General features: G+C 47.9%; 1 protein-coding gene across 13 annotated transcripts in view; it reads right to left on the bottom strand.

The window, feature by feature from the left end:
• The window catches only part of fryl (furry homolog, like), a 74,177-nt gene that overhangs the window by 18,975 nt on the left and 30,250 nt on the right, over positions 1–24,952 (bottom strand). For 7 of the 13 annotated variants that reach the window (XM_060066999.1, XM_060067000.1, XM_060066993.1 and 4 more), the window contains 44 exons: positions 24,720–24,859; positions 24,371–24,464; positions 23,404–23,483; positions 22,778–22,858; positions 22,311–22,479; positions 21,883–21,975; positions 21,026–21,124; positions 20,702–20,803; positions 19,094–19,138; positions 18,082–18,185; positions 17,641–17,749; positions 17,281–17,367; positions 16,769–16,940; positions 16,521–16,653; positions 16,310–16,417; positions 15,768–16,005; positions 15,393–15,572; positions 15,057–15,143; positions 14,386–14,654; positions 13,804–14,014; positions 12,632–12,756; positions 12,469–12,526; positions 12,132–12,223; positions 11,619–11,791; positions 11,211–11,371; positions 9,951–10,061; positions 9,481–9,635; positions 9,097–9,196; positions 8,445–8,613; positions 7,769–8,034; positions 7,432–7,572; positions 6,987–7,155; positions 6,646–6,730; positions 5,872–5,984; positions 5,335–5,485; positions 4,961–5,064; positions 4,388–4,570; positions 3,871–4,078; positions 3,120–3,241; positions 2,464–2,651; positions 2,112–2,206; positions 1,216–1,847; positions 683–951; positions 281–421 (listed from right to left, as the gene is read on the bottom strand). In XM_060066999.1, the coding sequence (XP_059922982.1) occupies positions 281–421; positions 683–951; positions 1,216–1,847; positions 2,112–2,206; positions 2,464–2,651; positions 3,120–3,241; positions 3,871–4,078; positions 4,388–4,570; positions 4,961–5,064; positions 5,335–5,485; positions 5,872–5,984; positions 6,646–6,730; positions 6,987–7,155; positions 7,432–7,572; positions 7,769–8,034; positions 8,445–8,613; positions 9,097–9,196; positions 9,481–9,635; positions 9,951–10,061; positions 11,211–11,371; positions 11,619–11,791; positions 12,132–12,223; positions 12,469–12,526; positions 12,632–12,756; positions 13,804–14,014; positions 14,386–14,654; positions 15,057–15,143; positions 15,393–15,572; positions 15,768–16,005; positions 16,310–16,417; positions 16,521–16,653; positions 16,769–16,940; positions 17,281–17,367; positions 17,641–17,749; positions 18,082–18,185; positions 19,094–19,138; positions 20,702–20,803; positions 21,026–21,124; positions 21,883–21,975; positions 22,311–22,479; positions 22,778–22,858; positions 23,404–23,483; positions 24,371–24,464; positions 24,720–24,859 (6,612 nt within the window). The remainder of the gene's footprint in view (positions 1–280; positions 422–682; positions 952–1,215; positions 1,848–2,111; positions 2,207–2,463; positions 2,652–3,119; positions 3,242–3,870; positions 4,079–4,387; positions 4,571–4,960; positions 5,065–5,334; positions 5,486–5,871; positions 5,985–6,645; positions 6,731–6,986; positions 7,156–7,431; positions 7,573–7,768; positions 8,035–8,444; positions 8,614–9,096; positions 9,197–9,480; positions 9,636–9,950; positions 10,062–11,210; positions 11,372–11,618; positions 11,792–12,131; positions 12,224–12,468; positions 12,527–12,631; positions 12,757–13,803; positions 14,015–14,385; positions 14,655–15,056; positions 15,144–15,392; positions 15,573–15,767; positions 16,006–16,309; positions 16,418–16,520; positions 16,654–16,768; positions 16,941–17,280; positions 17,368–17,640; positions 17,750–18,081; positions 18,186–19,093; positions 19,139–20,701; positions 20,804–21,025; positions 21,125–21,882; positions 21,976–22,310; positions 22,480–22,777; positions 22,859–23,403; positions 23,484–24,370; positions 24,465–24,719; positions 24,860–24,952) is intronic. The other 6 variants (XM_060066994.1, XM_060066998.1, XM_060067001.1 and 3 more) reach the window with 3 other exon arrangements.

Raw genomic sequence — 24,952 nt, 5'->3', positions numbered from 1 at the left:
CCTTTTGGCTGGGTTTGGCTTGGTTATAGTTTGTATATTAACTGTACATTTTTCTGTTTTTGTTCTTATGTATAGATTCGGAATGTCATGTATCCACAAATTAATACACTGTAGCTACAGCTTATTGAAGTTCTTAATTATGGTTGATCAAACTGGCTTCATCAAAACAGACGGATCCTCTGGTCCCCCAGATGAGGAACTATGTCTGTCTGTCTTTCTCTAACTCTTTACAACAGAGTAAAGTTTTGCTCTTCTCCGTCAGAACACTGGGAGGGCTCACCTGGACATATTTCCCGATGATCTTCATGATCTCCAGGTTGAACTGTTTGACGGGTGCTGCTGATAGGTCGATGTGACTCAGCAGGCTGTAAATGATCTGGAGCAACGACTGTTGCATGCTGGGAAGTCCTTTCTCCAGCAGCTGATGTGAGAGAGATGAAAAAAAAAGAAGACAAATTCATTCCAGTTTGATCTTTCAGTACCACAAGGAGTTTCAAGTGTGACGTTAAGGTACAGGTTTAGAAGTACACAGACATTATGATACACTTGGAAAGGTGAGACATTAACGTACCGGTGGAGCTATATACACAAGGTACAGGTGCTAAGGTGTACAGGTGCGATGCTAAGCTACAGATGTGACCTCAGGTGCAGACAGGTGTGTACTAATCGGCGGCCCGCTCACCTCGGCCAGGTAGATGACCAGGTTGAAGGTGATGTCGGCGAAGGAGTCGTGCACGTAGCGACACACCACGTTGATCCAGTTGGTGGAGTCTCGGGAGTAGCTGCGCGTGCTATACAGGCTCATCATGTGGGCCAGGTTAGCCAGCGTGGGGGACTTCTCCTCGGCACACACCTTGGCGATGCGCTCTGCCGTCTCCTTGCAGAAGGGCGTGGGGCTGTCAAAGTGCTGGATGAGGTGAGGCAGCAGGCACAGGATGTTGAGGGGGAAGCCTTGAAGAAACAAAGAGGAACCGCCAGGTATGGAGGAGGAGGTTAACTTAAACTGATTGGATTTATGTACTTTGAATCCGAGTTGTGCTAGATGTGATTCTGTTGCCGTTTGTGAGAATCAAAAAAAAAACGAGACTATTAGAAAGAGCTTTACAACTAAATAAGAGACAGCCCATATCACTAATAATTCACCTAGCGTTGCATCTCATTATCCACATTGTTTACGGCATCCATTTTGCATCAGAGTTCCTCATCACTGTTTACCTGCCAGCTGCGTGGGGTCGACCAGCTTGTGTCGGGACACGCTGATGAGCTTGCTGAGCAGGTGGATGCTGAGCTCCTGGGTGGAGGCCGAGGTGAAGCCCTTGAGGAAGAGCTGCAGCAGGCCGGGGTAGCTGTACCACTTGAGCTTGGCAAGGACCTGCTCCAGGCGCTCGCGGCTGTCGGCCCGGTCCAGGGGCAGCTGGCCCAGCAGCTTGTTGAGCAGCCGCAGGGCCAGCAGGTACTCAAACTCATAGTCCGACTCCAGCAGCGACGTGGCGATCCAGAACACCGTGGCCATCAGGTTGGAGGGGTCCACGGGGGGCGGGGCCTCTGCCCCGTTGCGTCCTCCCGGGCCCCCCCCTCCGCCCCCGCCGCCCTCCCGTAGTGACGAGAGGCTCCGCGTGCGGGCCAGGTTGCCGTGGCTACCGCCGAGGCGGTCGGCGACGTCCAGGGTGTTGCTGCGCCGGCGGTCGCCCTTTCGTTCGCACATCTGGCTGGTGCGGAGGGAGTTGCTGCGTGCGTGCGCATGCACGTGGTGGTGGAACAGGCCGCCGCTGTTGAGGTTCAGCTGTCCCGTGCTCTTCCGGTTGGCCGCAAACTTGGCGCCCAACAGGGGGTCATGGCCCGCGGTCCTGGGAGAGAAACCACCGTCATAAAAATATATAAAATGTCTCGAGTCGATTGGGTTAAACATTAACCATTTAGCAGACACTTTTATCCACATCGACTACAGGTCATAAAGGAACAGGTAGGGGTGAGGCCATCTTGCGCAAGCATGCCTACGGGTAGTCTGCAGAACCTTAGGCTTAGATTTAAAAACCCTCAGGCTATCCTGCACTGAGGTCAATGGTCTTCTAGCTGTTGATTTAAAACATGATGAGGAGGATGGGACCTACTGTGCCAAGGCTGTGAGGAGGTCGTAGTTCTTCACCGTGTCTGCAAGCGTGTCGATGCCCGATTCCAGCGTTAACAGCAGCTCGATAACAAAGCCCTGAGGAGTGAGCAGAGAAGTGGTTGGCGGAGTGGCAGTAAACAGTGGTAAACCCGGCTGGGGCTAGCCTAGCAGGGGATAGCATTGCAGGGGTAAGGCCAACTGACAGACTGCGGTCAACAAGCTGCATCTCTTAAGAAGAGTACCGTTTGAAAATAGAAACAGCAAAATCTAGTTTCCCCCATTTGGACTTCCTGTATGTCGATTCGACCCAGTACGGTGGGTATAATGTAGAGGAAGCACTGGCAGGTCCTCACCTGGGCCTCCTCCCCCGGGTCACCCACGGTCTCCACCAGGCGTGACAGGACGTCGGACAGCGTGGCCGGGGTCAGCGGCTGCTTGAGGGCCCTGAAGATCTGGAAGGACCTGCCGGCGTAGTGGCGGGAGGTGCAGGACAGAGCCGTCTGCAGGGCCACCTCGCTCAGCAGAGACTCCAGCTGGAACCCTGGAGGGGCATGGACACAGCGGGGGGTTGTACAGTGGACCACCATACAACTGAGTACGCTGGCCCGTTGTCCGTCGATGCCTGTTGCTATACAAGGATCGTTACTCTCATACCTTTGTAAAATGTAAAGTTCAAACTGTATCAGCCAGCCAGTCGGCTTGTGGGGGTTGGTTACGTTTGGCTTGTAGGAGTTACATACATGTTGTGGGAGGGGTCAACCCTTGTATGTGGGAGGGGTTAAATTGCTTTGTGGGAGGAGTTAGATATTGTTTTGCGAGGAGCTCTACATTTGGTTTGGGAACAGTAACATGGGGCTATGGGAAGGTTATATAGGGTTTTGAGGGAAGACAAATAGGGTAAGGGGAGGAGTCACGCAGGGCTGTGGGAGGAGTTACGTATGGCTGCGGTAAGAGATACGATAAGGTAAGAGATAGATATCGTCTGTCGGGGGGGTGTCATAGTACCAACCTGCGTTGGACTGCTTGAACACTGCCACCACGTGTCGGAGGAACACACTGAGCTGCTCGGCGCTCTTGATCTGGGGGTTCTTGGGAGCGACGTCCTCGTGGTTCCAGAGAGGACCACGCTTCCTGGAGAACCAACACAAACAAACATCAGTGACTGACGGCGGGACAGGGACAACAAACAGTGTCATCACGCCACAACTTGTATAACATGATTGTCATTACTTGACGTTGTAACTCCAAACCCATGTATGTTATCACCACACACAGAACCACCAAACCAAAGTCCAGACCCAGCACACACTATTAGCCAAATCCATGCATTTTGAAATACCTAATCCATTCAGACTTGACTGTGAGCATGGAACCAAATACAATGAAAGATAAGGTGGTTATGTCAAAGTCAAATTCATTTGTATAGAACAGTATCAGACAGTGGTTTTCCTAGTGCTTTCAAATACAATTTAAATAGAATAATATATATATATATATATATATATAAATAAATAAATAAATAAATAAATAAATAAAAATAATTATTCAAGTAACAACAGAATGTCTTAGTTATGGTTATATATACACAAATAGATTAAAGTTGTAGTTCGTCAGAGATATGCAAGTGTATGAAACCATGGTCATCAATTGGAATTCAGTTAAGTAATATTAGAGCAGGACAACAGAACAAACAGAATGGTAATCCCATATAGTAACTTAGTCTACAGGTTAAAGGTGCAGCAGAAAGGCCTTCTCCTCACCTGGAGCTGATGAACTCAATCAGGGCTTTAACCTTCTGGTCCTGCAGGGTGGAGAGGTCCACCTGCTGGAGCATGGTGGGGGGCAGCGGGGAGAAGGCTCCCGCCCCCACCCCTGTGCCCAGGCTGATGCTGGAGGAGGTAGAGGAAGAGCTCAGGCCCGAGTCCGTCATGGGAGAGGGCTGGTGCTCTGGCATCAGCTCCTGGACTCCTGCAGGTTAAACGGTCGTGTGATCACCCACAAGGTAAATAACTGTGATAACATAACATGCAAAGTGTGGTTTATCGGTTTACAATTCTGTATCTATTGACTTGGTTTATGCCTGGTTGTCATGGTGTTGAATTACGTTTAATTCTCCCCCATAAGTAAATCAACAGGAGCTAAGACTTGCTCAATGAGACTTAACCTGGACAGGTCGGCATGAAGCCACATGCACACACCTGTCCAAGGCAAGGTACACTTCAACTCATTCCTGTGTCCACACGCCATTGTCTTGTTGTGTATTTTCCAGCAACCAACCTGTGAGGTTGAACTCGGGTGCGATGGGCTTCACCGTCAGGACCCGGGGCTCGTTGGCCTCCCGGTTGCGTAGCAACACGGCTGCCAGTGACTGGACGCTGCTGTTGGTTCCCTGGACCACCAGCAGGTGGAGCAGCAGGCGCTTGCAGTGCTCGTACACCTCAGGGTGTTGATGATCACAGCCTGCAGGACGGTCCCCAGTCAGGGAAAAAAACGTCAGAATCCCAACAGAGATGCACACACCGCGTGTGCCAGAGGGAGGAAGTTGTAGCTTACTAAGCTACAACTCACACTCAACATCTCTCCTCCTCCCTCTCAATCGCTAAGCTAAGCTTAGCGATTGAGAGGGAGGAGGAGAGGTGTTGAGTTGTCGCTCCAGTTGTGTTGAGGGAGCTAGAAGGAGGCGTTTAAGGAGCGCTGAGGGGCTTGTAATTCTAGCGGTGCTAGGAGTGATAGGAGGAGGTGTCGCTCTAGCTAAGTTAGGAGGAGGAGGATGTGTTGATCGAGCTGAGTTAGGAGGAGGAGTGGATCTAGCTGAGTTAGGAGGAGGAGGAATGATGGGATGAGGTGTACCTATGAATATGGCGTGCAGCAGGAGGTGCAGGTAGACGCTCCATTCCACCTTGACTCCGTGGTCCACGATGAGGTCGGTCAGAAGGATGACTGCAATGTTACACCTGAGGGTAGGACAGAGGTCATCATGACCATGTTTGAAACTTGATCAAATATGTAATTTGTTGTGATTACTACCAAAACTACATTAAAGACACCATGCAGGTGTTAATTGAATAATGCTTTAATTTAGTGACTAGTAAAGTAAAGTTACATTGAATCTAATTTAAATTTCTTAGGAGCAGGTAGGGATTGACACCTTGCTGTAGGAGGCCTACAGCTGCACTGCGGACATTGGGGATCGAACCCGGTCCCTCTAGTCTGGTAGTGTGTACCTGTGTAGGGGGACGGCGGCGGTGTTTGTTTCAGGCAGGTGGTCCACCAGCGGCGACCAGCAGCCGCCCGTCGGAGGGAAGGGGAGGGGCTCTGGGCGGTTGTGGTCCATCACCTTCAGGCGCCAGTTGGCGTACAGCGGCATGGAGTCACCTGCACCGTGGAGTGGGGAGGGCGCTTAGCAACCACAGCATCGTTTGTAACCACCACAATAAAAAAGCCACCGTCGCTCGAGAAGAACACGGCAGGGGATACCCCACTCCCTTGGGGAGCTGAACTGTAGCTTAGTGATAGACTGGGGGGTCGTTAGCCAAGCTAACGGCCAGATTAGTACATTAGAACCGCCATCTCCAGCAGAGATCAACGGTTAACGATTTGGCCCATCAAAGATCAATGACGTTGAACTTTCAAGTTCAATAATTGTACCACACTTCCTGACAGACTAATCAATGGGGAATCTATGATAGACAGGGAGAGTGAGAGGATGGGGGGGGGGGGGGGGGGGGGATTTCTTCATAGGTCATGGAGAGGTCACCCACTCTTCTCCTCCTCGTAGGAGCCCCCGGAGCTGCTGCTGTAACGGGATTCGAGGCGGTGGTGCTGACGAGACAGGTTGATGTTCATCCCGCTGTACACGTCCAGGTGAGGGTAGCTGGGAGGACAGGACACACACACGAGCACACATACACATACATCAAGGAGTGTTATCAACTGTTACGTGATCAAAAATGTGCATGAGCTTAAGAAATGTATTTCCGCCTAGGTGTCCCTTCTTAAGGGCGTAGGGTGTTATTTTGTTCCTGGTTGAACCAGCATAGGTATGGATTCATTGGTATGTCTTTTTTTTATAGATTATTTGTAATAATAGTAATTTCTAACATGCTATTAAAGAAGGTTGTGTATATTTCCATCACTTTTAACAGGAGAGGGCGTCTGTTTGACCTAGTTTTAACTCAGCTCATGAGTGGTGTCTGTTTAAACTAGTTATACGACTGGTGTACATGACTGGTATTCCTCCAAGGTCATTTGCATAGTGTTCTTGCATGCTGGATTGTTGTGCATGCATGCTTCAACATATTCAAACTAGATTTACATGTGCTGAGCATGCAGGTTTCCAGACCAGTGTATGTGTATACGTTTAACTCCATTTTAACTGTGTATGCATGTCTTAATTGGTTACATGATAAGTGTACTGCATATCTTTCAAGGTATGCAGGAGGTCTTTAGATATGCATCTTTTCATGACTAGCTATATCGGTGTGCGTGCGAGCGTGTGTATGTTTTCGTATTTGTGTGTGTACATGGGTGTGTACCTGTCCTCCATATTGGGGTCCTTTATCTTGCTCTCGTGATGGCTTTCAGTCCCAGGCACCATGGTGTTGCTGCTGGACATAGTTCCTGACAAGCCAAGCATACATATCAGTTACACTCTAGTTATTTCATTCAGCTTATTGAAGGTAGAAAATTCAATTTTTTTCTTTTTATTTATTTGTTTTTGGAGAAAACGAAAATGTCTATTTATTTATTCATTATTTATATGAGTGTCTAATTTTAAACATTCAAGAAAAACAGTTAGGGGTCATGGGAGCCCAAATGCCATGAGCTGGTGTTGAGCCCAGACTAAACAGGTCAAACCAGGACTGGGCTTGCGTACCTGTGTTGACGGAGGGGATCTTGTAGCTGGCGCTGATGCGGTAGTACGGAGGGTTGTCCATGTGGGTGACGCTAGAGCACACCGGGTCCATCAGCTCCAGCTCACACATCAGCTCCTCCAGCAGCTGGATGGTCTTATCCCTGCCTAGGTATACCACCACCCGCTTCACCTGGAGACACACACAAACACACACTTCAGTGACACATCACTACCACCACCGTACTCACTTCAGGGCGAGGGCTTAGGAGGACACGAAGGGGGATTGCATCACGACTTTTGAAGTCCGGGAGACAGCCTGTATATACTGTAGAACCGACTTATGAGTACACAAGGGGCTTTACAGTTGAACGGTCTTATGAGGACCAGGAGGCTCTGAAGCTGTTAACTGTACAACTGACTTATAAGAACCAGTGAGGCAGGAAGGGTGAGGTATCGCAGGTCTTACGTAGGGTAGCAGACTGGGTTCGCTGTTGACCCCCGCCATGCTGATGAGGAAGTGGAGGATGATCTTCAGGTTCTTGGGCCAGCTGTCCGCCAACGTTGTCCAAACGTTCTCGATCTCAGACCAGGCAAACTCATCTCCATACTGCAGAGTGAAACAAGAAAAAACAAAACAGTTCCGCTTGTTAGTAGCTGGCATAAACAACAGTTAATTTGTGCAAAGACGCCAGTCATGGAAGCAAGTTAATATTTAGGAGATTGAGTCATGAGTACATTAAGTACAGTTCCATACAGCCTCGCAGCGTTACATATTTATTGCATTTTGCTTTAAATGCCCTCACCTTGGCGGTCATGAACATGAGGTTGTTGAGCACCATGGTGGTGGCGTGCGGCGAGCCCCAGCCTTCGCCTCGCAGCCAGCGTCGGCTGTTCACCATCATCTCCCGCTCCTGCGCCTCCTCCTCCTCCTCAGCCACGCCCGGCTCCTCGGGCCGCTGGGTGGAAGGCTTGAAGTCCACCAGCTCCACGTTGTTCATCCAGGGGAGCAGGTAGTGCAACATGACCTGCCGGCCTGCAGGGTGCGCCGTCTGGATGCGCTGGCTCACCTCTGTGGTCGTGGCGGTGGAGAGGGTACTATTTAGAAGTTGCTTTCGTCCACAGTTATGTGCAGGGAATTCAGATACAGGTAATGAGTACGTAGGAGGTTAGGGCATCTTGTGCTAGGATGCCAACAGTTTGCAGAAATTAGAGATTTATTCCAAAACCTAGCAAGTATTCTACACTTACCCCAGACGGAACTAGACATCACCTGTTTGCAATTTTTTTCTTGAAGACTAATTGTCACAACAACAAAAAACGAAACAACATCTATAAATGTGATTCGAGATTTTATTTTTTTTACTTGCATTTCCTTTTTTTCATAAAACAGTCATGATGACTTTTTCCATTACTCGACACATTAAAGGCATGCGTTGAAGAATTGGCCAGGTCAGAGCAGAGATGGGGCTTGATGCAGACCTGAAAAGATGGGCAGGGTGAGCTCGGGGTAGGTGCCGGCCAGCTCCTCAGACAGCTGGTAGTAGGACAGGGAGTAGAGATGGGGCAGCGGGGACGGAGGGGTCAGGATGCCGTCCGTCCGCTGGATCTCCAGCTTGTGAGCGTAGCGGAACAGCTTGGGCTCCAGGATCTGCCAAACCACCCAAAACACCGCAGAGAAATACCATCAAGCTCTAATAGGCAAGGCTTTAACAGGAACACGATATAAAAGTAGTCATAGAGAGAAAACCCTTCAGAGTTGTATTAGATAGGGCTTTGAATGAGAAGTGCTAATGTCGGGAGCATTACTCGGGCCTGTGGATACGCAAGACATACAGCTCAAACTTTAGCCTGTACACAAAGCAATGGACATCGCGCTTGCTGGCTAACCAAAGTATATTGTCAGCAATAGCAGAGAAGGAAGTAGACATTTTGCACGGAAACGCGTCTTATCTGAGAAAAGGAATGATTATAATACAGTTGAGTATTATTGTAAAATTTAGAGTTCAGAGTTCATAGCAACAAACCCTCCATGTCTCAATAGGCTTCAGCCCAACCCAGCCCATTGTGATGTTTGACCTCTGCTTAACCTTGGACCATGTGTGTGTGCGGGGCGGGGCAGGGCGGTTCTGACCTGCAGCAGTTGCATGGCCAGCTCGTAGATATCCCTGGCCGAGTCAGCAGCCTTGAACAGTATCAGGTTCAGTAGCACCACAGTGTCAAACTGGTAATCCCTGGGAACAAAGAACCACAGCCGGAACCACACCACAGGTCAGCCAGCGGACACAGAGCAACCGGTCACACAACAGCACGTACTGTACTCCTGGACAACTTTACTGATGGAGCGCAAGACGGTTTGGGCTTAAACTGGATTAGATTGTGCATTGCATTATTTAGAGAATGGCTATGAAAGTATTTTCGTTTCAAGTGTAGGTTTTAAGTTTAAATAATTTCACCTCAAAAAGATTATTCAGGGTTGTGATGAAGTGATGTGTAAAGATTAGATGAAAAAACATACCTGTTATGGAAGACATTGGCGATGGCCCTGAAGCAGCCAGCTGCGACGCGGCGTGAGCCGGTGTAGCAGCGGTCCACGGCCCAGAACATGAGGTTACTCTGGTCCGGGTTCAGCTCCAGCAGCAGCATCACCGCCTCGCAGCCCAGCTGGTGCACCTGAGGAGGGTAGAGACCCAGTTAGCACCTGTTAAAACCCGTTTACATCAATAAGCAGTAGGTAGCATCCTTTAGCACCCTTTAATATCTGTTAACGCCCGTTATCACCCGTTAGCAGGGTAGTGGGGAGGCTATGAATATTACTGGGTTTAATCCCCAATGTCCCCAGGTCTTCCTGTAGGCATCCTGGTCCTTATTAACATGCATTGAACTTCATAGTCAGTGGCTTTGGATACAAGCATAAATACTGAATATTAACAGTAAACATTCATCCATCCGGGCCAACAGGTGAGTTGGGAGGTGGGCCTTGCTCACCTTCCTGTCCTGTGAGTCCAGGATGTTGTCCAGCCACTTGTACAGGTAGCCGTCCGAGGAGAGCCCCACGTTGTCAGCCACTGGGCCGCAGCACAGCACCGCAGACATGGCCTGGAGGGAGACACATGGAGCATGAACACCACTGATACTCGTTCATAGACACACAGAATGGCTGGTACCTGATACACCCGTATACATACAGACACATAAACACTAGGGCTGTAACGATACACAAATTCACGATTCGGTTTGTATCACGATTTTTGACCCACTGTTCGATACATCCCACGATTCTTTTAAATTTAAAAAGCATTTTATTTAAACAACACTTAAATACCAATTATCTTAATGTAACATTTAATAACAAATAATTTGGAACACTGAACAGATTTGAACCGAAAGAATACTATTAAAGTATAGCTAAATTAATAAAGAAATAACCAAAGATTGCAGTTGGAGGATGCTTTTTGCTGGTAGGCATAATAGGGCCCCTTTAACTGTTTGGTTGGTTTATTCAAATATCCTTATTAGCGCTTCTTATTAGGCTATATAGCTTAAATAATGACATAATCAGGCCGTATAGAATGCAACATGTTTAATAGCCTAACTTTCAATAGATGAGGAAAAACATGAACGTCGCAATAACGAGGCATAGTGTTACGAGTAGCATATGTGTGTGCGGGAGAATGGCAGTGTGCGTATGCGTGTGTGAGTGACGTCAGCGAGTGAGTGGACGAGCGAGGAGAGCGAGCGGTAGCGCGTGTGTCTAGTGAAGAAGCGAACGAGTCCGGTCAGTGGCGTAACTATCGGTAAGCAGGGTATGCGGGCGCGTACGGGCCCGGGCCAATCAGGGGCCCCAAAAAAATAAATAATAATAATAATAATAATAAAAAATAATAAAAAATTAACAATAATCGCTCCCCGCGTCAATAATCGTTCCGAACCCCCCCCCCCCCACCCCGTCAACAATCGTTCCACGCCCCCCCCCCCCCCCCCCCCGTCAACAATCGCTCCTCAGCCCTAATAAACAAACACGCAAACACACACAAAACAACTTGACGTATGCAAATCAAAGTCAACCACACAGACACACACACACAGAAACACAAAGACAAACATAAGCACACACATTATACCAGCTTCTCCTACGCAGTCCATTTCGTCCCATTAACAGATATGTGTCCCATTATTCTTACATCTATGTCAGTTGTCTGCCTATGCACACTCTATGTAATGCCTCTATGTTAAGCCCCCCAGTACCTTCAGAGCACAGTACTGATGTCTGTTGATCTGCATGTTGCGGTCGCTGTAGCGGTCCAGGGGCGTGAACATGATGCTGAAGGGCCCCGCCCAGTGGCTGAACAGCATGAACAGGCTGTGTCTCAGGGACTGCTGGGGGAAGATGGAGCGGCGCTGGTGCACTGTGGGTCAACAATAAAACCGTCGTGATGAGGGAGGCATGACTTGCTGCTTGATGATGATTGGATACCGAGATGTTTTGCCTGATTTAAAGCGGAGATTTTGTTTTACTCTGTAGACCGAAAGGACTTAATCCTACTATAGTTAATGTTTCGGATACTGTGTGTGTGTCCGTGTGAGAATGAAAGGCTTGCGTCAGCCCGGTCTCATTAAGTGAGTGAGTGAGGGAGTGAGTGAGTATAAACTGACCTGGTACGTTTTGGATGATGTTGGCCACAAGGGCGCTGAAGTGGCAGCGGATGTCTCTCAGGGTGTCCGAGTCCTTGTCGTTCTCCGACTCAAGCAGCTGACGGGTAAGGTCCACGTACTCCAGCAGGGTCCCGTTCAGGGAGTGGCTTTCCCTGTCCAGACCCCCACTCGCTCTGTGCACACAGCCACAAACACAACCACCACCGTCAGGGCACTAAACATGAATGAAGAATTTCAGTAAATTAATAATCTGGCAACTCTTCAATCTTTTTATGTATTATAGTTAATAATAATCACTAAATAACAACAAGCATTTTAAAAAGGTTTAACCCATCAATATTAACTTTTGACATCAATATGAGCCATTAGATTAAGATATTTGCAATTTGCAATAAGAGCCATTGCATGAATGTCAGCCATCATATGAATATAAGCTATTAGCATTATTAGCCTTTAGCAGTATTAGCCATCATAATAGCTCTTTAAGGTGATACCAGGTCATCGGTGACTCACATCTGGCTGATGACTCCAGCATCGGCCAGCAGCTCAAAGATCCGGACCAGCTGGACCCGCAGGATGTCACGACGCCGGCGCCGCTTCACGTTCTGATAAGAGATGGAAAAACAGGAAGGTAGATTACAAAAATAACATTCATATCAGCAGAGATCAGATTCAGAGAGAAAGACATCTGTGAGATGCATAGAGATGTCAGAACGACACCGGAAAGAGAGTCATCAGGAAAAGATGCAAATCAATGAAAAAGATGTGAGGGATATTGGAGATATTAGAGATGCATCTTATAAGGAAAGCTTGAGAGAGGTAACGGTAAGAGACAAGAATACGGACTGACCTCAGGTCTTCGTTCCAGAGCCTCTTTTATGATGGGGTTCAACTCCTCTATCAAGTCCCTGCAAGTACCAACCAACACCAACATCAGCATCGGCACCAATCCCAAATGTGTATGGTTGGACATACAGGTACATGTTCTGGATGTGTGGAGCTGCGTGTGCTACCTGAAGGCCAGAGGATTGGTCCTGCCAAGCCCCAGCACCAGAGACTCCGTGATGTCCATGCTCTCAGAGCGCATCATGGGAACCACGTGTTTGAACAGCGAGGAGAGGGACGGAGACCCCACGATCTGCATATCAAAAACATCATCAACCCACGTGCACAAACACCACAGCTCAGCAGATAGGGCTTTCAGACTATTCCAGAAAATAGAGGTTCCTAATCTTTCCGAGTCTGACATTTTGGACCCCAACTTGCTTGGTTTCAATAACGACTTCCACACCATTTCTTAACCCAAATCATCATCAGCCGGTAATATGTCCCAGTGACTTATTGAATATATCTCATATTAGTCAGTTAGTAGTATAGTTTGCTCATAGGTAGAGATCATAAGGGTATTTACAGAACTTTGAAACCTGAAACTGAAACAATGCTTAATTATGACCTTATAAGTCAGCATTCTCTCCAGACTCAATATGCATATTATCAAGGTGACCACAAGATGCATCTGGACCCAAAGCTTTGGGAACATTGCATTAGATTATAGTTATTAAGGCGAAGCAGGGGCCTACATACTCGAGCACAGAATTATTTTACTGGAAGCACCTACAGAGGCATCACATATTTTGAGACGTTATCCTCCCAATATGTTTCTTCATTGTGTTACCTTTTATGCATTAATTTATCACTTGACTGAAGCCTGGTTAAGATGATTAAGCTCAATATATGTATTTCAAACAGCACGTTTTCCATTGTCAACTGACTATGATAGATTATAAAGCGTTTAATAATCCAGGGGTTCCCGATAGAGACTCTGTACTACATTCAACAATCTGTGGTTTTAAAAATAACAATTCAATAGCCCTTTGGTAATTGCAATCTTTTACAGGTGGACCATTTATGCTTATTTTCCCGCAAGTCTGTCTTTATCTATACACAGAGAATAAATTAAGTTTAGATTATTTTATACTTTTGTATAATATATACAACTTTGATGCCTACAGCTTAGGCAGTTGCCTATACTATTAATTGCTGTGGGAAACCCTGCATTATAATATGTTTCTGCAAGTACATCATTCAATAAGTGTACTCAACTGAGGTAATGACTTCAATGGCTCATCCCTACTAAAAAGTTAGGGCTGGTGTAGGGGGTTAACGGTCATGCACAGGGGCTGACCTTGGAGTCGTAGCTGTAGCCGCTGTCTGGCGTGCACGCCAGTGTCTCAGGTGGCGAGCAGCGCACGGAACCAGAGCTGGACGAGGAGGAAGATGAAGAGGAGGAGGAAGAGGCGGAGCTGCAGCAGAGGATCAAGTAGTTCCTCCAGAGCCCCGTGTACGAGTCACTGCTGCTGCTCATGCTGTTCAGCTTCTTGGCATTTATGGGGCTGCTGTGGAATGAAAACAGACCATCATGTACCTATTCATGTCCTCAGCATATGCACCGTCAACACAATGCTTTCATTTTACTGAGCCATTCTATATTCTACTTTCATCCAAAGTCATTTGCAAGTCATTCTGGTAGCTCATTCCGTAGAATGTAGGGGCGAGGGCACCTTGCTCAGGGATGCATACAGGTAGATTATTGACATTTGGGATCAAACGAAGAACCACTTAGCTTGGAGTCAAACACCCTAGCGACTACATTATCCCCCCTAAACCTTAATCCCCTCATAGTCCCTCCCTCTTACACTCCTATGACTTGCTATTGCAACAACAACAACAAACACACAAAGAGACTACGGTATTTATGGCATCGTACTTAATGTCGACTTGTGGAGACAGCAGCTGCAGGCGGGTGTAAGCGAACATCCAGGCGTAGTTGAGGGCCGAGGGGCAGTGCTTGGGAAGGTTCTCCTGCCGCAGGTAGCTGGACAGGCTTATCACCCATGGGTCCTGGCCCTGGGTGACGTGGGCAAACACCCAGATGTGGGAGGGGCTGACCACGTCAAACTGGTGGCTGATGGGAGATGAGCTCCAATCGGCCAGCGACTGGAGATCGATGCCACTCGGGCAGTAGAGCAGATTGGTCTGTGTGACAGGAAACAGGAAGTTGTCATTAGTCACTTTTACAACCTGATCATCACTTGCTTACCCATCTGTGGGTTTTTTTATATCATTAAGTGAAAAGCCAACAGACGGAAAACATGAACAGCTTCCTGCTTTCGGATACTGCTATTATGGGAATAGAGAACCTTGACAGGACGGAGTCATTAAAAAAAATAAAAAGTGCTGACAATAGACCAGAACAGCTGATTAGCGCCAAATCAGTGGAGAGGTCCCTGCCATCAGTGCACCTGTTCAACCATTACTGCTCATAGTGCAAAAGCGCACTTAGACATATTATATAGTAATTTGCAGAATGGAAACTTGTGAAGTTATTGTTCTATCGGTGCAGGTTCCTGGATTTAGTTTGCGTGTCAGGCTGTGTACCTGGTCAGCCCCGGTGAGGTGGATGAAGCTCTCCAGCACAGAGGCACTGAGTCTGTCCATCACGTCGATAGCCAACTCCTCATCGCCCTGAAAAAGGAATCATCAGTAGAACAATATTAAAAACAGTCGTAGATGATAAACATCCAAAGCGACTTCCAGTAGATTTCGTTTGAATACATGCCATTAATACACAGATTGGGCATTGACAACTTGGAACTTTCAACTGCCCTCTATAAGTAGGCTTACAAAGATATGTCCGGCAACTACCGACTGACCAAAGCAACTTCACTGAGCATGAAAGGCAGAGGGTAAGCAAACATTGTGGAAGACGGTTACCTTGGCGATGCCCAGTGCCGTGTGCAGTGCGCGGACCTCCTTGAGAACGTTGACGGCAAGCCTGCGAGTTCCGGGCCGACAGCTGCATAGAACCACCAGTGCCAGGCCCTCTACCACGTGCAGAACCCCAAGCAGAGGAGCCCGGTCCAGGGAAAGAGTCGGACCACTGCCTGGGACCTGCTGGAAGAAAAGAGGTCATTGATTCTACTCCTCCTAATGGCCCATATATTACCCTTCCTTTCCCGACCACTTCCCAAAATATACTGCATATATAAAGATTTTTCATAAAAGATTTTGCATAAATATTATTGTCCTGTACACGCCAAGCCAGGGAACCAGACGAACCGGAGGGGCCAGAGGTGGCCCGGTACGTACGTGTGCCTCCTGGGTCTTGTTGCTGCTCTGCACCGCCTGCCTCCATTGGCTGATGAGCTGCAGGAGCATCTTAACTGCGTTGTCCAGTAGTGTGGGGTGGACGTCCGTCACCTCACGGACCATGAAGTAGACGAACCCCGACACCACGTCCTCCCGCCACTCGGGGAAGTCCACCATAAGGGTCTGCAGTGTGGTGAAGGCCAGGCCTCGCAGCTCCTCGTCCATGTGGATGGTCAGCCTGGGTTTAGACGTGAAGGACAGGTGAGACCGACAGGTGAGGCGGACAAGTGCGAGGGTTGATTAAGAAACAGGTACACAACATGCTATCATTGAGATTATGGTCAATTTATCGTTGTGTGATGGATTATGATGAGTGGGTTTAAATCTAAACAGGGGACAGGTGTTCAAAAGTAAAAAAAAAAAGTAGCAGTAGGTTTATCCCTGGGATTCTTAAAGCCAGTCGAAAGAGCGTTCAGCTAAACAGCTAAGAGTTGTGTATGCATTGTGTAGTAGTTCTCGTTCTAGGGATGAGCGAGGCTTACTTTGCCAGAAGCTCAATGAGGTCCTGTCTGCTCATGCCGTCGGGGATGAGCCTCGGTATGGCCGCCACGCACGTACGGAACAGATCAATCTTTGGCTTCCTTTCCCCCCTGCCAACAGATGGAAACAATCAGATGCTGTGGCCGGACCAAGTCGTACAGAGCCTGACAACAACAATGATGCTGATTGGATAGGAGCCTAAGGTGCACTGACGTGATCATATCCTCGGGCTCCTTGTTGGACATCTGGACGTTGGTCATGCTCATGGAGCGACCCACATCCTTGTCAAGGGAACGCAGGATGTTGTCCAAGGCCTTCCTCACCTGAGGGTAGTACAGAGACATGCCTGCAAAGACACGGTCATGAATAAAACGCACACACAAAACCACAAAAACACCATGCCCGCAGCATGAATAAAACAAAGCCCACCTGGGGCGGACGCCCCTGGTGGGCTTACGTACCGATGCCCTTGGCCTCTTCGTCGGTGAGTGTGGTGTTGAGGAAGATCTTCTTGACCCGCAGGGTGTTCCCCGAGGGCATGATGACCCCTGTGGTGGGCATGGGGGGCTCCCCGTCCTTCTGCTGCAGGCTGTTGGCCACCACCAGGAAGGCCCTCAGGCCGATGTTCATCCTCTGAGGGGGGAGGGGGTAAGCATACATTTGGGATGGATTCCCACTTCCACACAATGCGAAGACTGTAAGCACTAGCATCATTGTAAGTCACTTAAAAGCGTCCACCGAATGGCATATATATACTATACCATCGACACTCTGATGCTTTTGGAAGATCAATTTGAGTATTGATCTTTGAAGTTTTTTGGCTTGATGAGGTATAAGGAAGACATTAGCCATTTTTTATATTGATCTTGCTTTATTCTGTGGTAAGAGTGTGGTGAGATGATGGGCGGGAGCAGTCTATTAATTGTAGCTGTACCCTTGGGTTGATAGTAAAGGTGTCTATGAAGAATCTTACCTCCGGGTTGATGGTGAAGGTTTTGTGGGACTTGCCCACACACAGCAGGTCATAGATGATCTCCTTCATAGCAAAGTCCAGCCTTTCCTGCAGGGCCAAACAAAACTTACAGAGTTAATTTATCAATGGAAGGACACCCCATCTCTATCCATGTGGGCATGCAATTGATCACACAAAATATAATATGCAAATATTGCAAATACCATTTTATTTGCAATTATTTGCAAACCTGCCGTTTGGCAGCCCTGCTACCAAGTTATTTGTCACTGGCTATTGTCTGACAGTTGGAAGCTGGATGAGTATTCACGTAGCCGTGAGGAGAGTATGAGTGTCAGGGATTACAGGTGCACTGCGCTGTACCTGAGCTATAAACTGGATGATCCTGACGAAGATGTTGAGCGGGGTGTCTCTGGGCACCACACTGCGAGAGCCCTTTGGGAACAGAGCTGACACGATGCCCAGGAGACGACTAGACAACAGAAAAAACACAGCATTCACATTAATACCGGACGGATCAGTGACGATTCACAGTGCAACAGTGAAATGCAACACTTCTAAATGGCGGAGAAGGTTGTTGTTTTTTTGCCGTTTAGTTTCAAAATCGTGCTCTCACACTATTTTCATCGCTCTTTTTCTTTCTTAACACCTATTGAATCTCACATAGAGCACCTTTAGGAGCGGATAGGTGTTGAACAATAAATACTTGGACAGGTCGTAAAGGAGCAGGTTAGGGTCAGACAGTTATTACACGGACAAGTCGAGGCGTTTGATTTGTTGGCAGGGCTGTGGGGTGGTGCTTACCTCTGAGTTACAGTGTTGCTCTCACATTTGATCCTGATGATGTAGACCCAGAGCAGCCTGTAAAGCGACTCCAACGCCACGCGCGACATCTTGGGGTCTTTGTTCTGTCAACCAGAGAGGACAACCATAAGCACTTGCCAACTAACGTTATGGTCTTGTTATTCGTGTGAAGGGAGGGAGATGATTTAGACTATCCTTCAAAACACAGACAAAAACCCATAAACAATTCGAAGGTTCATGCAAGGTCCCACAATTCGCTGACCGATAGGGGCTTGTTCTTCAGTTTAAACCCTTGACGTTGAGAAGGCGCAACAAAGACATACAAACACACAATAGCGCCAGGGGTTCACTTCAAACTCCCAGTCCATCTCAGCCAGTAAAATCTATCCCATTTGATCAAATGGAGTCTGTGTTTGGTTGTCCGGCCTTATCCGACTACATAATGCACGCGTGCAGTGGGTTCAGAGTCTGCAATCACACTGTACTACCAAATAGCTTGCCAACGGCAACCATAATCCTGTGACAAATATTCTCAGGGAGTGCAGAGCGCAAAGGAGATAGCCCGACGAGAGAAGAAGTAGTAAGGACAACAAGAGGGATTACGACTCGCTGGTTCAAGCTCACACCAGTAGGAAGACAACGTAACAGACATGAAGCGCTTATCACTGCCAGCAAGCCCCAGCAGGTGTTCAATAACGCCTGCTGTAGTGACACACTTAATGTGCAACACACTTAATGTGCAACACACTTAATGTGCAACACACTTGTGACGCGAAAACCCCAAGACACTGCAGAGAGCTCCACAACGTGGAAGCACTACATCCGGTATACGTTTACTGGCCAATACGGTTCCTGGGCCATCGCGGTTACCGTACACTTGGTCAGAAGACGTCAGCTCAGGAAACAGAGGGGGTAAGGAGGTGGGAGGATAGGAGCGCCGATTTCTTCCATGAAGGTGGTTCAAGTGGGAGGGTGGGTTTAAGTGGGCGCTGGAGTCGCACTAGAAACTCACCTGCAACGTCTCAATCTGCTTTCTGATGCTGTTGTTAGATGGCATCTGGGCAGAGTAAAGACACGCCAGACAGACACAAAACCACAGCAGACACCCGTGCAGGGTTCAGGGTGGGGGGGGGGAGACATGCACGTTAGAGGAAACAGAAATAAACATGACAGAAAAACAAAAATGTTGACAGAAGCTGTGACAGCCTGCCACTACATTCGAGTGATAAAGCTCAACAAACATGGATAAGATGTCCAGGATGGCCTTGTGCAGAGAGCACCCTTCTTTGTATGTTAGAGAGAAGGCATACGGACACACACATACACACACACACACACACACACACACAGAAACAAACAGGGGGGATTGTCGGGACAAGATCAGAAAAAGGACAATTATGGGATGTGCATGCAGGATGGTTGAAAATCTCTTTGCAATGAATTAGGAGTCTGATTCACCCAATTATCTTGTTTGGTAACACTATTTAATTTCACCCTCCACACATCATAAACTTCTTATTATTTTCCCCATTGCCCAGACTAAGCAGTTCCTTGTTTATTGGTTCAATAGATCCAAGGAAGGATCACCTCTCCCACAGCAGAACCATGCGACGTCCACCACCACGAGCACCGTCAAGCAGACAAACACACGGTCAATTCCCATCGGTCACCTCACAAACACCTATTACGACAACCAGAGCTCAAATGGATCCGCATGATCACAGTGAACAACCCATTCAGAAAGCTCCCTTGAATCTTTGAACACCACTGAGAGGACAATGACGACCGGTACAGGGCAAGGAAAGGGTGGGAATGACAGGGAACATGTCTGATCGGGAAACAAGGCCAGTGCAGCAGGGTCTTCAAAGGGACAGGTTAATCAATTAGCAGAGGAACAGTTGCGGTAGGCAGACAGAAGGGATTTTCCGGAATGGTGTACGAAAAGAGGATTTTTGATTGGTTCACGAAAGCAGTTCTCATTGGATCATGAAAGGATTGGGCTGGACAGGTAATGATTGACAAGAGGTTGGCAGGATTTGATTGGCTTACAATAGGGTTAGTCAGTTCAGGGTTAAAAAAAAAAAAAAAGGACAGTATTTATTCATTGGTTTGATTGCTGGAGATATACAAATATCCCCAAAACAGATTCTGAATTATAAGGACAAAAAGAAGCATTAAATTAGACAAGCATGTTTACCACAGATGAGGAAGTACGTTGTTCATATAGACAACAGATTCCTCCGTCTGGACATCTTGTGTCAACAGTGCCTTCCTACATGTACATACTCACCAGGCGGGCTCATGTTCAATGTAGTCTAACGTGATTACCTAACTACTAGAGGGAGTCTTTGGGGTTCATATCAACAGCATAGAAGCGATAATGTCGCGGAGAAGAGACATTAACTCTGCTAGTACAGCAACATTTGCTAACATCTTTACTAATGGCGGTCCTAGGATTCTTTAAAAGGTATGCTATTGGATTAGCCATTATCAGGGGAGAGGATTCAGATGGATATCCTAGACAAAAGCCAGGTCTGGCTAGGGTGGGGTCGCTTGGTTGAGGCCAGGTCTGGGTGAGGACATGGGGGGTGTAGGGTGCACAGGTGCAGGTGGACTGTACCTTGAGGTGCGACAGGCAGTTCTGGAGGAAGATGTGCCAGTTGTTGAGGAAGAACTGCTTCTGACTCACACACAGCAGGCACGTCACAAGGGGATACAGGGCCTGGGGGGCGAGAGACACCAGCGTCAATAGAGGGAGAAAACAGAGAGAGAGTGACAGAGGTCTGGATAGATAGACATCAGCAACACTTAAGAGGAGAGAGAGAGGCCTGGGTGGAGAGACAAGAACCAGAACAAAGGGGGGGGGGAAGAGAGAGATACAGAGAGAGACAGAGAGACAGAGAGAGAGAGAACAACTTGGTGTCTTCCTTTTGTCATTTTTTACCAAAGAGTGCTTCTTCCTGGAGCTTAGGTCGAAGGTTGTCTGGTACAGCATCTCCACAAAGTTCTTCAGGCAGGGCACGTTCACTTCATTCTTCACAGCCTGTTGGGGGGAGAACATGTTAGCGTTCCCATGGAAACAGGAATTTGGGCGTCCTCCACAGCGAGCCAGGTGTTTTTATACCGCAAAACCCTAACTCAAGAGTACCTGACTGAAGTAGGATCGGCTCAGGCTTGTTAACACACACTTCCTCTTCAATGGAAATGATTCTACCATTGAGAAATGATTACGCCAAGATTTTATTGCATAATAAATGTTGTATTGTATTAGGGTACATGCCGGTCGTAAGCAGGCCCAGCATCACAATGACGAATGTGCATACTGTAGGTGAAAAATAGGTTTGTATGTGGGCTGTGTATGTGAGGGGTGAATGTGAGGTAGGTAATATAGGTCAACAGTGGAGTGTGTTAGGGCTGTGCATGTGAGGGGTTATGTGAGGTAGGTAATATAGGTGAACGGAGGGGTGTCTGTGAGGTGTGAGTGAGAGGTAGGTGATATAGCTGAATTTAGGAGTGTATTTGGGGGGTGTATGTTGGCTTTGTATGCAAGGGGTTAATGTGAGGTAGGTAATATAGGTGAACGGAGGGGTGTCTGTAAGGGGTGCAATTCAGTTCAATAGAGACGTGTGTGTGTGTGTGTGTGTGTGTGTGTGTGTGTGTGTGTGTGTGTGTGTGTGTGTGTGTGTGTGTGTGTGTGTGTGTGTGTGTGTGTGTGTGTGTGTGTGTGTGTGTGTGTGTGTGTGTGTGTGTGTGTGTGTGGGGGGGGGGGGGGGGGGGGAGTGTATGTAATGTTCTCCTTACTGCAGCCACAGGGATGAGTATCTCCACGAAGAGGCCGGCCAGGGCATGTTTGATGTCCCTATCCTTCACCTCAAGGAAGTACTGGGCACACTCCTGAAGATAGCCCCGCCCCGACCACGGAACACACAGGTTAGAACAAACACCGAGCCGGACTTGCGGCTTTATTTAAAAACCCAGAACCGCAGACCAACATCCTGCTATAGCAGACAAATAGGGACTGTTATTGGATAAGCATCTACATTTGCCTATGATTGTAGATGGTTTGAAGTACTAGATGGTACTAAGAAAGAGACATGATAAAGCGAGAGGAGCAATCTACCTTGAGAGGTTGAGTTACATAGAAGCAAAAATCCTGCAGAATTCCATTCCTTCTGGTTGAATCCGCTTCACAACACACATGCACTCAGTACAACAGACACCCGACATACCTGCATGAACTGAAAGGAGGCTTCAAAGTCCTCCACGGGGTACATTTTGACCCGGAAGAACTTCATGCCCATGATGAGGCTGATGATGCTCTGAAGCACGTAGGGACTCTGCTCCTTCTGCCTCAACTCCTTCAGCTCTGTGATGAACTTCTTCCTCACCGCCTGGAACCTGGAGCACACACACACACACACACACACACACACACACACACACGGTCAATGCGAATGGGACAGGTTATGCCAAGATATCTAACCACTAACATAAGGCTAGGGGCCAAGAATAAATGTGCTTAACCCCAAGATGGCTAACAACTCAGGCAGTCAAGAGATCTTCAATCTCCAAAAAGTCAAGTCCATTTTATTTGTTTATCCCTGGAAGCTTCAAGATGGCTAGCTGGCTTAAGGGGTTTGGAAATTGTGTAAGCAGTTGGGAATGGTAAGTGAGGCGGAGAGTTTGGCTGCCTTACTTCGACTGTGTGAGAATTCCAATGACCTCAGCGTAAAGGTCAGCGATGATGTGCACATTCCCAGTGTTAGGCCCCGAGTACCTGGAAATGGATTTAGACAAATGTAACTTCCTGTTAATCAACCCTCCTACAGTCATATTGATACAGTCACTGGCCATGTTTTTGATTCATCACTTTTGGGAATGAAGACCGTTATCATTATAAATCAAGATAACAAGGGCCGTCTTCCCCTCAGCATGGCTGTAACCAGCTGTTCCCATCTCTTGAGTGCTGTAAGTTTACCAATTTCTACTTAACCCGAAGCAACTGTGTATTCTTAGAGTGACATTCATTATGAGGCCAGCTCATAAAGTAGCCCAGATCTCTCTCTCTCACACACACACACACACACACACACACACACACACACACACACACACACACACACACACACACACACACACACACACACACACACACACACACACACACACACACACACACACACACACACACACACACACACACACACTTTCCCTGAGTACAACTCACGTTGACCATAAACAATTCAGTTCCACAATCATGTTTTAAATATAAATGTGACAACTTTTTTCTGTGTGCATGTGAGTGTGCGTTTGTTTACTCACCCCTCTCTGTGTTTAAAGTGCTTAAATGCCAGGTTCAGAACTTCATGTACTAAAGCATCTGGCACCGGGTGAAGAGGAATCTGTGACGCAGAGGGATTCGTTAGTGTTACTTGGAGCATCCATACTCCCATCCTCCACTTCTCATTCCTCCCATCCTCCACTTCTCATTCCTCCCCTCCCCTCCCTCTCCTCTTCCTTCCTTCCTTCCCTCCTCCTTCCACTCCCCTCCCCTCATCTCTCTATCCCCTCTTCATCCCCTCTCCTCCCTCACCCCCACCCTCCTCTCATTCCTCTCCCACCTCTCTCCTCTGCCCCCTTGCTCTTCCCTCACCCTCCTCTCATGCCTCTCCTCCCACCTCCTCCTCCTCCGCATTCTACTCTCCCCTATAAATTTGTCCTCCCTGCCCTCTCCCCTCAACCTCCTTCTGCTTTCCTCCCTTCCTCATTCCTCTCCTCCCTCTTCCTCATTCCTCTCCTCATTCCTCTGCTCCGCCCTCCTCTCCCCCCCTTTGCTCCAGGAGCTCAGCCAAGGACATCTTAGCTATGGTCCCAGGGGCTTTGGGTTCAGTGTGTGGTTTGGATCGGAGCGCTTCTCCGGCACCCCTCAGACACCAGTAAACAGATTTAAACCAAAGCCTAGGACGGGCTGGTGGGCGGCCATTTTGTGTGTTTACTGTATTATATGCCCCGGTACCGAGCAGACAGCCAGTGCATTAGCTGCCGCTCTGATGAGCAGCCACGAGAAAGTTGAACTAAGCGGCGACCCCAGCCATGGTACCCCTGTTATCAAAGGTAGGACAGGAAGGCCTGGAAATCAATACACTTCCTGTTAACTAGATCCCATGGAGAGGAGTGACGGAGGTTGGTTCAAAGAGAGCAGTGACCTCTGTGCTATAAGCTACTGGACAGCGAGGCCCTGGACTATTTCCTAGTCAAATCTGGGGATCTGTAGAGAGGGACATCTCACCTGTTTCAAAACTTCCACTGAAACCAAACAGAACATAAAATCTATGGCCAAGTCTCTTCGCTCCAATAGGTAGTCTTTATCCCGGTGTTCATCACTGGAACGAGAAAGGGATAGAGATTACACTGTGAAAACTCCAACACAACAAGGTTTTGCAGCAGTTTCGATGCAGTATAATTATAATGAAAACATTGGAATTAAGTTGAGTACAGGAAGTTATTTAGGATTAGGACAGGAAGCGACATTTCATGAGAACAGAAAATAATTGATTATGCCCACAGGAGGGAAGTGATGATGAGAACAGGAAGTGACTGATGATGAGAACATGAGGAGGAGGATCTTAGGTCAGTACCCTTTGGACTTGGTGCTGGATCGAGGCCTGTACTCGTAGGACTCGTCCTCGGTGCCGCTCTGCCGTCTGTACCAGTCGAAGAGCGTGCGCAGCAGGGAGGGCAGACAGTGTTCCGCTATGGAGCTCATAGAGCTTATTAACTGGAAGGAAACAGGACAGTCAGCACCGCATGCTTGCAACCTCCCATCTCAGTCCTTAGAAGACCAATGCAATTCCCGTGTGGAACGAGCTCC

This window comes from Gadus macrocephalus, chromosome 12 (assembly GCF_031168955.1).
Source record: "Gadus macrocephalus chromosome 12, ASM3116895v1".
Taxonomy (NCBI): Eukaryota; Metazoa; Chordata; class Actinopteri; order Gadiformes; family Gadidae; genus Gadus; species Gadus macrocephalus.
The sequence above is the reverse complement of the archived record's forward strand: the minus strand, read 5'-3'. Positions and strand labels throughout refer to the sequence as shown.